General features: G+C 44.0%; 1 protein-coding gene across 1 annotated transcript; it reads left to right on the top strand.

Moving 5' to 3' along the window:
• Positions 1–4,954: 4,954 nt before the first annotated feature.
• On the top strand, positions 4,955–13,891 carry dnajc8 (DnaJ (Hsp40) homolog, subfamily C, member 8). The gene is made up of 9 exons (XM_030789126.1): positions 4,955–5,029; positions 5,719–5,820; positions 5,945–6,001; positions 6,121–6,187; positions 6,647–6,741; positions 6,989–7,060; positions 11,748–11,839; positions 12,874–12,949; positions 13,713–13,891. The coding sequence occupies exons 1-9, from the start codon at positions 4,955–4,957 to the stop codon at positions 13,833–13,835; spliced, it is 759 nt and encodes a 252-aa protein (XP_030644986.1). The 3' UTR covers positions 13,836–13,891.
• The last annotated feature ends 1,601 nt before the right edge of the window (positions 13,892–15,492 follow it).

Genomic DNA, 15,492 nt, shown 5'->3' with positions numbered 1-15,492 from the left:
AGGGTGAGCTGGCATTTCACCTTCTCTCTCTCTCTTACTCTCTCTCTTTTCCTCTCTCACTCGCTGTCCTCACTCGCCAATCAAGCACTACTCACTCCCTCTGCTGTGCTGCAGCTGGGTCTTTCTCTCTGTGGCCTTCCTGTTCTTCATACGGATCAGACTTCTCTACCTCTTCACTGCCTCGGTTTAATCCCTGTCAGTCAGAGCATTTCACGCTCTTTCTTTAGCACATACAGTCATGCTCCACCTTGACCTTTTTATTTGTCTATGCTCTGTGATCATGTGATTTACCACAGGTGGATCAGTTCAGTAACCATGGAAACCTCTCAAACATGCAGTGGCTGAGTACAGACCGCAGTTTGAGCCTAATCTTCCACCGTAAAAAAAATGAGCTGTGTATCTGAGAAATGGCCAGGTTGAGGAAAACATTTGCCCATACTTGCCAAAAAATACTCAGATGGACACTGACAGACCTATAAAAAAAAAAAAACCCAACCCCAGAACTGTCTGCCTGCCTGGCCCTGTGTGTCTGATAACCCAACCCCAGAACTGTCTGTCTGCCTGCCTGGCCCTGTGTGTCTGATAAGCCAACCCCAGAACTGTCTGTCTGCCTGCCTGGCCCTGTGTGTCTGATAAGCCAACCCCAGAACTGTCTGTCTGCCTGGCCCTGTGTGTCTGATAAGCCAACCCCAGAACTGTCTGTCTGCCTGCCTGGCCCTGTGTGTCTGATAAGCCAACCCCAGAACTGTCTGTCTGCCTGCCTGGCCCTGTGTGTCTGATGAGCGAAAGGACAGAGAGTGATGTAAAAGAAATCCCAATTCCCATTGGCCAAAGGACACGGCTGGTGAGTGTTTTCCCACTGGCTCCAGCAGTGAACAGGCATGAAAGGTTTATCCTGAACTTGTCCACAGGGTGGCAGTAGATGCCCTACAACTGAAGAGGTTGAAAAGGCGAAAGTATTGAGCCAAGGCTCCATCGTGCTGGCTCATCGTACAGAAGGTATGGTTGAGACAGGCAGCCGTCTGTGAGAAATAGCATCAGGATCTTAATATAATCTGTCACGAAATCCAGGGGTGAGCGACGTCTGTGGTCTCTGGGTGAAATGGAGAGTACAGACTTACATTACACAGAACAGGAGCACCATGAAGAGGAGAAACTCAAATCCCGTTAAGAAAATGTGATTGTTGGCAAAGGAGGTTAGATTCCATCGTACCCCTCTCGTGTTAGAGCGCTCTTACATGACTCCCATTTCCCAGTGGACTGAGAATTCAAACGCAGTGAGACCAGGGAGGGAGCAATGTTGGATGCCTGTTAGATTGGCTAATGGCATTCAAATCTTTGGCCTGTATTTATGTCAGTAGTGTACCACTGACACACACAGATGCAGATGTTTATGTAAGTATTTATGTCAGCCTTGTACCACAGACACACACAGATGGAGATATTTATGTCACTAGTGTACCACTGACACACACAGATGGACATGTTTATGTAAGTATTTATGTCAGCCTTGTACCACAGACACACACAGATGGACATGTTTATGTAAGTATTTATGTCAGCCTTGTACCACAGACACACACAGATGGACATGTTTATGTAAGTATTTATGTCAGCCTTGTACCACAGACACACACAGATGGACATGTTTATGTAAGTATTTATGTCAGTAATGTACCACTGACACACACAGATGGAGATGTTTATGTAAGTATTTGTCAGTAGTGTATCACTGACACACACAGATGAGGATGTTTATGTAAGTATTTATGTCAGCCTTGTACCACTGACACACACAGATGGACATGTTTATGTAAGTATTTATGTCAGCCTTGTACCACAGACACACACAGATGGACATGTTTATGTAAGTATTTATGTCAGTAATGTACCACTGACACACACAGATGGAGATGTTTATGTAAGTATTTGTCAGTAGTGTACCACTGACACACACAGATGAGGATGTTTATGTAAGTATTTATGTCAGCCTTGTACCACTGACACACACAGATGCAGATGTTTATGTAAGTATTTATGTCAGTAATGTACCACAGACACACACAGATGGAGATGTTTATGTAAGTATTTATGTCACTAGTATACCACAGACACACACAGATGGAGATGTTTATGTTGGTTTTGTCAGAGATGGAGGTGTTCATGTGAGTATTTATGAAACTATGTTGGTTTTGTCCTCTAATTGTTCCCAGGGGGCGTCTACACCCTGCTCCCCCAAAAGAGTAAAGCAGAATGGGGCACAGAGGACGGAGGAGTCTGGGTAAGGACTGATTTTATTTGCCTTTTTTTAACTATCGGACATAATGATTTAGGGATAATGCGCTGCTATTTCTCTCCGCTCCATATTTGAATGGTTTATATGAAGTGAGCTTGTTAGTCTGCTCAGACTGACCGGTCATATCTGATGTCATAATGTGTGAAGGTTCTATGGTGAGATTCCACTGAAATGTTCCGCTCCTTAGCCAACATTCTGTTCACTCGCTCACTGTGTCTCTCAGCCCTGCTTCTTCTCACACAGCTCTCTGACTGAACTAAACCACAATGGCTTTCCTCCAGTGGTCTTCGCCCAGACGTCTGCCTAAGGACAGGTCCTCTGGTCCGTCCCAAACCCCTGCCTGGGCCACACCGGGCAGCCACCTCTCTCTACACGGGTTCTCAGCTCAGACCGCGGAGAGGAGCTCTCGTCTGGGCCATACTCCAGAGCTGCTTTTTGCTCTGCTCTCCTTGGGCATTCTGCTCCTCTCTGTCACTCTGATGGCTCAGCAAACACGGCAAATACACAGGAAGAGGAAGGTGTGTGTGTGTGTGTGTGTGTGTGTGTGTGTGACATGACACGACACAGTAAACGTTACCCAGAACCAGTTGTCCAACCTGCTTTGAATCCTCTCTGTCTGTGTCGTCTGTCTCCACTGTGGTTATATGTATGTCAGAATGGATCTGAGCACTTCTCTCTGGGCACTAGGTGCAGATGAAGGTGATCATCTCTCTCTCTCTCTCTGCAGTGGAGGCGTGAGATGGAGGCTCTGGTCATGCAGTTGGCAGAGGTGGTGCTGTTGGAACAGGATGTGGCAGTGCGACTGACAGAAGCAGCACAGAGTCTGCACCTGTCCCTGAAGCCATGGTCCTATAGACCGCAACACCACACTCAGATCCACAGAGGGGCCACAGCCACATAGCTGTTTTATTTATTTTTTTTTTATTTCTGTCATAAATAAAAGTTATACATGTCATTTGAGTTTGGTTTTGATGTGTCAAGTCTGTCTTTTTTGTCAGGAGGGTCTGAAAAGTCATATATATTAGGCTGGATAAGGAGTTGGTGTTAATGTATTAAAACATTGAATATTCAGAGGTTGCTGTGAATATGCAACTTTATTTGGAATATTAAACTGATCTCAGAAGAATTTAAGTAACGCTTCACAAAAAGTTTTGATTTTTTTTGTCAGCTCACGGTTGCCAGGGCAACGTGTCCTGTGATGTCTTAAGTCAGGTGACATCACAATCGGGTGTTTGAGGCTATGTATAAGACAAGTGATTGAAGGCTGTCCTTCTGCATTCGCTTTATTCGAAGTCCATACACGCTTTAAACGGGCTGACTACCGGAGACGGCAACAAGAAAACGTCGCTTTGTCAGAGATGGCTTGTCTGAATCTCTGTGGGATGCCTGCGTGGTCACAGGTGGGCATCGAGTTCCCATCTGTGCAGTACACGGACGCTCCACCCAGTAAACTAGAGTCACCCAGTCTACACAGTGACCTGCTGTGCTGGGTCCAAGAGGAGTGGCCGAGCGTGCAGTTTGTTCTCACTGGCCTGGCTCTGCTCGTCTGCATCCTGAGTTTCTGTATCTGCATCAGGAGAAAGCTCCTAAAGGTAAGTTACCCTTCAAAACGGTCACATGCAGTTTGCTGTCCTCGAGACGGACGGGGCAGTGAGTGGCAGGCGAAAGAGGGTTGTGGTGTCCAATACGCATACGGTCCTACTTTGCCTTTTTTTTGTTTGTTTGTTTTTGTTTTTTTTTTACTGTGTAGACTGTTGTAGCTAGTTTCATAACAGCTGAAAATTGCAAGCTGAATTGGTTAACTTTGTTTAATGTTTTACAGGACGGTCTGCGATCGATGTGTCAGCTGAGCGACAAAGTGCAGATGACTGGTCCACAGAGAATGGAGCGACTAGAGCAGAGACTTGCAGCGCTAGAAAACATCATTTACCCCTGTGCGCACAGATCGCCAGTGGAGACGTGCGTGGACAGAGACCCGCTGAAGATCTCGGATGTGTCTGACTGAAACTCTCCTATCTCCGTTTTTTGATGAAACGCTGAGATAGAGTATTTTGAGCATCGGCAAGTTTATCGTAATAAAGAAAAGTCCAAATTGTGAGACATGCATGCTTTTTATTTTTAAAACTCAGATTCAATCTGTTGGAACCCAGGGAAAATTTCTGTTAGGTCCATGTTTCAACCCTGATGGGAACTGTGTAGGACTCTAAAGTGTACAGGAGCGCATTTACACGATAAAAACTTGAAATAGCCTATGTAAAAATGATGGGTCTAGATTCAAACGCGGGTTTTGATAGATGTTTCTCCAACGCTGTAAAGTGCTGGCACGTTTAAAGCAGACCATATACTTTGGGCAAGAGCGGTTCATTACAAAAGATCTTCGTTACAAAAATTTCTGCTACCTTATTTAAAACACTCAGGTGCGAAAACAAGTATTATGGACACATCGAAATTAGAGGATCAACAGCCCGCCAGCTACGATAGTGCTGTCGTATCTAGTGAATGCAAATAACTGTATTAATCTGTGAGATCTGAGAACAACGTGTTTACATGCAATACAAATCTGCTTTAGGCTGAAAATTTATTTCGCAAATTCTCGCTACGGTTCAGTGAAGTCACGTGATCCTGCTTGCGACGTCACAGATTTGTGTTAGAACCAAGATGGCGGCTGCCGGTGGAGATTCCGCTGCCGAGGGTGTTAGCTGTGACGATGCGTTTCAGACGTTTTATTCAGAGGTGAGATGAATGAACAAGATTAGAACAGACTATACGGATACTAATGAGGAGAAATATACACAGAATAAACTGCAATGCAAACTTGAAATCTGGTCAGATATGAACGCAAAAATGCTCCAGTGGGCCTAGCGAGAAACTGTAAGATGCTATTTCAGCGTTAGCTTCTCTGGCGGCTTGTATGAAAACAATTGGCAAACGGGATAAAAGCCACATTTTCCGTATTTTTAGGTGTAACTGTTGTACTTTGAATGTGAATCGTAAGTTTAGGTACAAGCCTTTCAGATGCTCTTGTTGTGGTTTTGAAATTAAGGCAATGTTCGGAATATATGCTTAACTCATAGTCCTGACACCGAGTGCTTTATATCTGATAACGCCAGAAACACCATCCGTGATAATTAATGCTGATAGCTTTTGTTACGTATTCAGAGTGCAAAACAGAACTGAACAAGTCACCATGAATAGCTATGTATGCGTGTACCGTTTACTCATAATGTCAGTTGTATCGTTAATAACCGCTTGAGGCTCAATTCAGTCACTTGGACAAAGCCACGATGTGAAGATTTAAGACGCGACGTTTAGTGTTTGGAGACGCAGACTTGGAACTATCTTTCTGTCATCAGCTGATTATGTTTTTCTCCTTTGTGTTTATGTGTGTGTGTGTGCGCGTGTGTTTCTGTAACGGGGAACAGGTGAAGCAAATTGAGAAGAGAGATTCTGTGTTAACCCCAAAGCAGCAAATTGACAGGTTGCTGAGGCCAGGTTCGTCCTACTTCAATCTGAACCCGTTTGAGGTGAGTGGTCTTTCCATCACACCGCCGTCTCAGAGAGAGTGGAGCGGCTGAGGTGTCGAGACCCGTGTCACTGCTGACCCGTCTATCTGCACTGATGAACTGTGTTGTCTTTAATGGACCCTAGGTCTTACAGATTGACCCAGACGCGTCAGACGACGAGATTAAGAAACGGTTCAGGCAGGTGGGTTTGGGCCAGCGGCCTTCAGAGAAAGGGGGACTTTCCCCCTTGTTGCTAAGGACATTGTTGCTAAGGGAACTTGTCTCCCATTGGGTGACTTATATGTGTCCTGTGTCTGTCAGCTATCCATCTTGGTCCATCCAGACAAGAACCAGGATGATGCAGATAGAGCCCAGCAGGCATTTGAAGGTAAGTGAACACACACAGTGATACATGAGAACAACTCATTAACACACTCAGAACAGAGCACCTCATTAACACACTCAGAACAGAGCACCTCATTAACACACTCAGAACAGAGTACCTCAGTTTAGTGGTCTTCAAAACAGAGCGAGAACAGTCGAGATGGTGCCAAAGACACACCGTTTACTCTTTTAAAGTAGGGGGGGGGGGCATGTGCCTTTTTTAAAAATTATTCGTGTGTGTGTGCGTGTGTGCGTGCGCGTGTGTGCGTGTGTGTGTGTGCGTGTGTGTGTGTGCGTGTGTGTGTGCGCGTGTGTGTGCGCGCGTGTGTGTGCGTGCGTGTGTGTGTGTGCGCGTGCGTGTGTGTGTGTGTGCGCGTTTGTGTGTGTGTGTGTGTGCGTGCGTGTGTGTGTGTGTGCGTGCGTGCGTGCGTGTGTGTGTGTGCATGTGTGTGTCCGTCTGAAGCTGTGGACAAGGCGTACAAATTGCTTCTGGATGCAGAGCAGAAGAAGAGGGCGATTGATGTGATCCAGGCGGGGAGGGAGTATGTGGAGCACATGGTAAAGGAGACTCTACATTCTCTGTGATGTTTACTCTCTCAGTGTTTTAGTAGTTACACAATGCCTTCTCCAGTTCAGACCATTCATGACCATTCAGTCTGTCTTTACCCTCAGCCTGCCAAAGAGAGAGAACAGAACAGGCATCCATCAGGATGGACATTTCTCACAGAGAAACTCTCTCTCATCTTCAGATCTGATGTTGACGTGTTTGTTGAAAGATTGTTTGTGCATCGTGTTTGAATGACAGATGAAAGAGAAGAGGAAGCAGCTGAAAAAGGAGGGAAAACCGCTGGTGGTGGAGGAGGACGACCCAGAGCTGGTACTGTCCTGACCGACTGTTTACACATCAGTAAAATCACACTATTAACATGACCGACTGTTTACAGATCAGTAAAATCACACTATTAACATGACCGACTGTTTACAGATCAGTAAAATCACTCTATTAACATGACCGACTGTTTACAGATCAGTAAAATCACTCTATTAACATGACCGACTGTTTACAGATCAGTAAAATCACTCTATTTACATGACTGTTTGCAGATCAGTAAAATCACTCTATTTACATGACTGTTTACAGATCAGTAAAATCACTCTATTTACATGACCGACTGTTTACACATCAGTAAAATCACACTATTAACATGACTGTTTACAGATCAGTAAAATCACTCTATTTACATGACCGACTGTTTACAGATCAGTAAAATCACTCTATTTACATGACCGACTGTTTACAGATCAGTAAAATCACTCTATTTACATGACTGACTGTTTACAGATCAGTAAAATCACACTAGTTACATGACTGTTTACAGATCAGTAAAATCACTCTATTAACATGACCGACTGTTTACACATCAGTAAAATCACTCTATTTACATGACTGTTTACAGATCAGTAAAATCACACTATTTACATGACTGTTTACAGATCAGTAAAATCACACTATTTACATGACTGTTTACAGATCAGTAAAATCACACTATTTACATGACCGACTGTTTACACATCAGTAAAATCACACTATTAACATGACCGACTGTTTACAGATCAGTAAAATCACACTATTAACATGACCGACTGTTTACAGATCAGTAAAATCACACTATTTACATGACTGTTTACAGATCAGTAAAATCACTCTATTTACATGACTGTTTACAGATCAGTAAAATCACTCTATTTACATGACTGTTTACAGATCAGTAAAATCACTCTATTTACATGACTGACTGTTTACAGATCAGAGAAATCACACTGTTTACATGACTGACTGTTTACACATCAGTAAAATCACTCTATTTATGTGACTGACTGTTTACACATCAGTAAAATCACACTATTAACATGACCGACTGTTTACACATCAGTAAAATCACACTATTTACATGACTGTTTACAGATCAGTAAAATCACTCTATTTACATGACTGTTTACAGATCAGTAAAATCACTCTATTTACATGACTGACTGTTTACAGATCAGTAAAATCACTCTATTTACATGACTGACTGTTTACAGATCAGTAAAATCACACTATTTACATGACTGTTTACAGATCAGTAAAATCACTCTATTTACATGACTGTTTACAGATCAGTAAAATCACACTATTAACATGACTGTTTACAGATCAGTAAAATCACTCTATTTACATGACTGTTTACAGATCAGTAAAATCACTCTATTTACATGACTGACTGTTTACAGATCAGAGAAATCACACTGTTTACATGACTGACTGTTTACACATCAGTAAAATCACTCTATTTATGTGACTGACTGTTTACACATCAGTAAAATCACTCTATTTATGTGGCTGACTGTTTACACATCAGTAAAATCACTCTATTTATGTGACTGACTGTTTACAGATCAGTAAAATCACTCTATTTATGTGACTGACTGTTTACACATCAGAGAAATCACACTGTTTACATGACTGACTGTTTACACATCAGTAAAATCACTCTATTTATGTGACTGACTGTTTACCAATCAGTAAAATCACTCTATTTATGTGACTGACTGTTTACACATCAGTAAAATCACACTATTAACATGACCGACTGTTTACACATCAGTAAAATCACTCTATTTACATGACTGTTTACAGATCAGTAAAATCACTCTATTTACATGACTGACTGTTTACAGATCAGTAAAATCACTCTATTTACATGACTGACTGTTTACAGATCAGTAAAATCACACTATTTATGTGACTGACTGTTTACACATCAGAGAAATCACACTGTTTACATAACTGACTGTTTACACATCAGTAAAATCACTCTATTTATGTGGCTGACTGTTTACACATCAGTAAAATCACTCTATTTATGAGACTGACTGTTTACAAATCAGAGAAATCACACTGTTTACATAACTGACTGTTTACACATCAGTAAAATCACACTATTCACATGACTGTTTACACATCAGTAAAAGAGACTTCACAAATCAGCCATGAGCGTATAGCTAGAACTTTCAGAATGAACTCTCTCTCTCCAGTTATGAGAGTCAGAACCCAGACGCCGAGGTTCTGCTGGTCTCAGCAGTTTCAAAGCTCAGTCTTGAATGCCCAGAATGAGAACAGGCCCGTTCTCCCAGTAGAGAAGAGCATTTGGACAGGGTTTAATAATAAGATTTTTTTTATTGAGAAGGAATGTTTTGGTGTGAGTTATGCTGTGGCTGTCATTATAATGCCATCTAAAAGAACAGGGAGCAGACAGCCTGCTGATGTGAACACGTTCACCTGTACCGGGAGAGCACCACACAGTCAATACCCAGACATGCTCAGAAAGGACCTGGTTTTCTCCTTTCTCTCATTTCCCTGTGTTATGACCTTTTCTCTTAGTCCCCTGTGTTAGGACCTTTTCTCTCAGTTCCCTGTGTTAGGACCTTTTCTCTCAGTTCCCTGTGTTAGGACCTTTTCTCTTAGTTCCCTGTGTTAGGACCTTTTCTCTCAGTTCCCTGTGTTAAGTTCAAGTTCAAGTTCAAGTTTATTTAGAGCCCAATATCACTGTTTACAGTCTCAAAGGGCTTTACAGGCCACAACAGTCAAATCAAAATATGACGGCACCCCCTGACTTAATCCTCATGACGGGCAAGAAAAAACTCCCCAAAAACCCAAGAGGGAAATGGGAAAATGGGAGAAATCTTGAGGAGGACCACAGAGAGAGGAGACCCCTCCTTAGTCAGACAGGTGTGCAATAGGTGCCGACCACGTGGGCAGTTACAGCTGAAAGTAAATTGGGGCATGAACAAAGGGGATGGCGATGTAGACAGGAGGCTGACGGGGGATGGAAGATGATAACACCAGGATGGGTCAGTCCAGAGGGCGGGAGGAGTCAGGATCACTGGTGTCTCAGGAGTAGCATGTGTGGCTCGACAGAGAGAGAGAGAGAGAGAGAGGGAGAGAGGGAGAGAGGGAGAGAGGGAGAGAGGGAGAGAGGGAGAGAGAGAGAGCGAGAGAGAGAGGCACATTGTTAGATGTTCATTTCCACATAATGGTTAAGGTAAATATACATCGTGTGCCGAGTGCAGGCAGGGACTCCAGCAAGACTAACTAGTACAGCATAGCTAAAGGGAGAGCTAGAAGGTAATATGGACATGATGGCACTCTGGGACACAAGGCGGCCACCCACTCCACAGTCAACAAACCTGAGTGAACATGTTAAAGTGGGGGGGCGACAGCATCCAAACATCCCAGTTCACCAAACAATCTATGCCCGAGGACCCTCCAGATCTGCTCCTTTGCCTAGTAAAGAGCTATTAGCAAAAGGCTTGGCTAAACAGATAAGTTTTCAGCCTTGACTTAAACATAGAGACTGTGTCTGAGTCTCGAACATTAATTGGGAGGCTATTCCATAACTGTGGGGCTCTGTAAGAGAAGGCTCTGCCCCCTGCTGTAGCCATCATAACTCGAGGTACCAACAAATAGCCTGCACCTTTTGATCTAAGTAGGCGTGGTGGATCATAAAAGACCAGGAGTTCGCGCAGGTACTGTGGCGCAAGACCATTTAGTGCTATATATGTTAATAGTAAGATTTTATAATCAATACGAGATTTGACTGGGAGCCAGTGCAGTGTGGATAAGATAGGGGTGATGTGATCATATTTTTTGGTTCTAGTAAGAACTCTGGCCGCTGCATTCTGAACTAACTGTAGCTTATTTATACACCTAATAGAGCATCCAGACAGTAAGGCATTACAGTAGTCTAATCTAGAGGTAATGAAAGCATGAACCAATTTTTCAGCATCTTGAAATGACAATGCATTTCTTATCCTGTTAATATTTCTGTGTTAGGACCTTTTCTCTCAGTTCCCTGTGTTAGGACCTTTTCTCTCAGTTCCCTGTGTTAGGACCTTTTCTCTCAGTTCCCTGTGTTAGGACCTTTTCTCTCAGTTCCCTGTGTTAGGACCTTTTCTCTTAGTTCCCTGTGTTAGGACCTTTTCTCTTAGTTCCCTGTGTTAGGACCTTTTCTCTTAGTTCCCTGTGTTAGGACCTTTTCTCTTAGTTCCCCATATTTGGACCTTTTCTCTTAGTACCCTGTGTTAGGACCTTTTCTCTTAGTACAGTTTCATGGGGTGAGACGTTTTCTGTTAGTACAGTTCTGTGTGTTAGGACCTTTTCTGTTAGTACAGTTCTGTGTGTTAGGACCTTTTCTGTTAGTACAGTTCTGTGTGTTAGGATGTTGTTTACATTCGTTCACTCAGACTGATACTGACTCAGACATGGCTTTGGTGAGAGTTTGGTCTTAAATGTTTTGCGAGAGAGAATGAGGCAGGCAATCTGTAAGCAGTCTGTTTGCAGTAGACTGTGACGTTTAGTAACAGAGTTTGTGAAGTTTTGACGTTCTATGTTCTATGACGTTCAGAACACCAGCTCAGTCACGTCCCTATAAAGGCTTTGTGAGTAGTCGCAAGAGAGAAAAGTGCCTTATCTCCTCTCAGTTCTGCCATGAATGGACCATGACACTGTGTGTGTCTTTCAGTTCAGACAGGCAGTGTATAAACAGACCATGAAGCTGTTTGCTGAGTTGGAGATTAAGAGGAAGGAGAGAGAAGCCAAGGAGATGCATGAGAGGTGAGCACACAGCCAACTCAAACACTAACCACCACTCACTGCAGTCCAATGGCATCTCACACACTAACCACCACTCACTGCAGTCCAATGGCATCTCACACACTAACCACCACTCACTGCAGTCCAATGGCATCTCACACACTAACCACCACTCACTGCAGTCCAATGGCATCTCACACACTAACCACCACTCACTGCAGTGCAATGGCATCTCAAACACTAACCACCACTCACTGCAGTCCAATGGCATCTCACACACTAACCACCACTCACTGCAGTCCAATGGCATCTCACACACTAACCACCACTCACTGCAGTCCAATGGCATCTCACACACTAACCACCACTCACTGCAGTCCAATGGCATCTCACACACTAACCACCACTCACTGCAGTCCAATGGCATCTCACACACTAACCACCACTCACTGCAGTCCAATGGCATCTCAAACACTAACCACCACTCACTGCAGTCCAATGGCATCTCACACACTAACCACCACTCACTGCAGTCCAATGGCATCTCACACACTAACCACCACTCAATGCAGTCCAATGACATCTCACACACTAACCACCACTCACTGCAGTCCAATGGCATCTCAAACACTAACCACCACTCACTGCAGTCCAATGGCATCTCAAACACTAACCACCACTCACTGCAGTCCAATGGCATCTCACACACTAACCACCACTCACTGCAGTCCAATGGCATCTCACACACTAACCACCACTCACTGCAGTCCAATGACATCTCACACACTAACCACCACTCACTGCAGTCCAATGACATCTCACAGGATGATTACAGATAACACTTTGGATTATACCCAAGTCAGAAAATAAGAAACTGGATTATTCCCAAGTGAGAAAGGCCACGACCTTGTCCTTGGATGTCACTAACTTTGGTTAACGTCGGTTTAGTTGGACCTTTGATCAGGGCCAGACTCTCTGAACTCTGAATTGGACATTTTGTCAGTACCATGCGCCTACTCATGTATTGATTTGGTTGTTTATTTGTTTGTCTTCAGGAAAAGGCAAAGGGAAGAGGAAATTGAAACCCAGGAGCGAGCGAAGAGAGAGAGGGAATGGCAGAAGAACTTTGAGGTCAGTGTGTCAACTACTCAGCTTCAGTGACCATCACAACAGCCTGTCTCCCTGATGACGCTCCTTCATCGGCCCTGTGGCTAACTGCACATTTTAAACTCTCAAAGTGACTGGAGTTTGACAGTGCGACAGTCTTCAGACCTGTTCTGTGTGATGAGTGACTGGTCTGCGAGAGGAGTGACTGGTCTGCGAGAGGAGTGACTGGTCTGCGAGAGGAGTGACTGGTCTGCGTGATGAGTGACTGGTCTGCGTGATGAGTGACTGGTCTGCGTGATGAGTGACTGGTCTGCGAGAGGAGTGACTGGTCTGCGTGAGGAGTGACTGGTCTGCGTGAGGAGTGACTGGTCTGCGTGAGGAGTGACTGGTCTGCGTGAGGAGTGACTGGTCTGCGTGAGGAGTGACTGGTCTGCGAGAGGAGTGACTGGTCTGCGTGAGGAGTGACTGGTCTGCGTGAGGAGTGACTGGTCTGCGTGAGGAGTGACTGGTCTGCGAGAGGAGTGACTGGTCTGCGAGAGGAGTGACTGGTCTGCGAGAGGAGTGACTGGTCTGCGAGAGGAGTGACTGGTCTGCGTGACGAGTGACTGGTCTGCGTGACGAGTGACTGGTCTGCGTGAGGAGTCAGTGGAGTGGCATGGTTCAGTGTGTGCTCCTTCAGTCCGGGGTTCAGAGTGGTTTGGCCTGTTGTGCTTTAGGCTGTGGAGAGAGGGTGTGAAGATGCGATTTTTTTGAAACAGTGCTGTTACTTGTGTGTGTGCACGCACAGGAAACGAGGGATGGCCGCGTGGACAGCTGGAGGAATTTCCAGGCAAAAGGAAAGAGCAAGAAAGAGAAGAAGAACAGATCTTTTCTCAAACCCCCCAAAGTGAAGATGGAGCAGAGAGAGTGAGAGTGGTCTGGTCACACCAGAATGTGTGTGCGTGCGCGTGTGCGCGTGCGTGCGTGCTTGTGCGTGTGTGTGTGTGTGTGGGTGTGTGTGTGCGCGTGTGTGTGTGTGTGCGTGCGTGTGTGTGAGTGAGGACTTGTTTTGGATGGTTTGTCACAAAGCCCTGTCTGTCTTTCCCTGCTTTAGTTCCTCTGAGCTGACGTCACTGTGTCTCTGTCAGACAAGAGCACAGACTCCCCTCCACCTCTCCCTGGTTTTTTAATGTACATATTGATGGAAAAATAGTTGTCTGACAGATTGTTTTTTTTTTTTTCCTCGGCAGTATGTGTTGTGATGCTAAAGGTGTTCCACTCTGTTTCTGGATTCACTTCTGCAGGTTCCATTTTGTCTCCAGTTTTTTTTCCCCTCTTTTTTTCTTTTTTTACCCTGGTCACCCAAATAAAAGCTCCTTTGAAGCTCCTTTGTTGCATGTCTTCAAATGACTGTGTAAAGGTAGAGATCTAGGAAATTAGCATACTCCACTGCTGCACTTTCTGTAAATCGCTCCTGAAAAAGGCATCTGCTAAATGTCTAAAATAGTGTTGCAGATAATTTTGTATGTATTTGTGTTTTCAAATCACAAATTACTTGTATTTAAATACATTTTCTGACACCGGTATTTGTATTTTATTTTGATACATTTGATGAACCAGTATGTGAAATTTGTAAGAAGATTTGTGCCCATCTCTGCATGGCCGTCAGCCTCCCAATCAGCACGGTGTTACACCAGTTACACCAGTTAAACAACCTGAACCACAGCCTAAATTATAACCTGAACCACAGCCTAAATTATAACCTGAACCACAGCCTAAGGCATAACCTGAACCACAGCCTAAATTATAACCTGAACCACAGCCTAAATTATAACCTGAACCACAGCCTGAATTATAACCTGAACCACAGCCTAAGGCATAACCTGAACCACAGCCTAAATTATAATCTGAACCACAGCCTAAATTATAATCTGAACCACAGCCTAAATTATAACCTGAACCACAGCCTAAATTATAACCTGAACCACAGCCTAAGGCATAACCTGAACCACAGCCTAAGGCATAACCTGAACCACAGCCTGAATTATAACCTGAACCACAGCCTAAATTATAATCTGAACCACAGCCTAAATTATAACCTGAACCACAGCCTAAGTCATAACCTGAACCACAGCCTAAATTATAACCTGAACCACAGCCTAAGTCATAACCTGAACCACAGCCTAAATTATAACCTGAACCACAGCCTGAATTATAACCTGAACCACAGCCTAAATTATAATCTGAACCACAGCCTAAATTATAACCTGAACCACAGCCTAAATTATAACCATAACCACAGCCTAAATTATAACCTGAACCACAGCCTAAATTATAACCTGAACCACAGCCTAAGGCATAACCTGAACCACAGCCTAAATTATAACCTGAACCACAGCCTGAATTATAACCTGAACCACAGCCTAAATTATAATCTGAACCACAGCCTAAATTATAATCTGAACCACAGCCTAAATTATAACCTGAACCACAGCCTAAATTATAACCTGAACCACAGCCTAAGTCATAACCTGAACCACAGCCTAAATTATAACCTGAACCACAGCCTAAATTATAACCTGAACCAC

Source organism: Chanos chanos, chromosome 12 (assembly GCF_902362185.1).
Source record: "Chanos chanos chromosome 12, fChaCha1.1, whole genome shotgun sequence".
Lineage (NCBI taxonomy): Eukaryota > Metazoa > Chordata > Actinopteri > Gonorynchiformes > Chanidae > Chanos > Chanos chanos.
The sequence above is the reverse complement of the archived record's forward strand: the minus strand, read 5'-3'. Positions and strand labels throughout refer to the sequence as shown.

Bases quoted from the DNA above. Each gene is read 5' to 3' on its own strand.
- dnajc8 (XM_030789126.1), top strand. From the start codon at position 4,955: ATGGCGGCTGCCGGTGGAGATTCCGCTGCCGAGGGTGTTAGCTGTGAC. The intron at 7,061-11,747 runs GTACTGTCCTGA...TGTGTCTTTCAG, and splicing joins AGGAGGACGACCCAGAGCTG to TTCAGACAGGCAGTGTATAA. The intron at 11,840-12,873 runs GTGAGCACACAG...GTTTGTCTTCAG, and splicing joins GCCAAGGAGATGCATGAGAG to GAAAAGGCAAAGGGAAGAGG.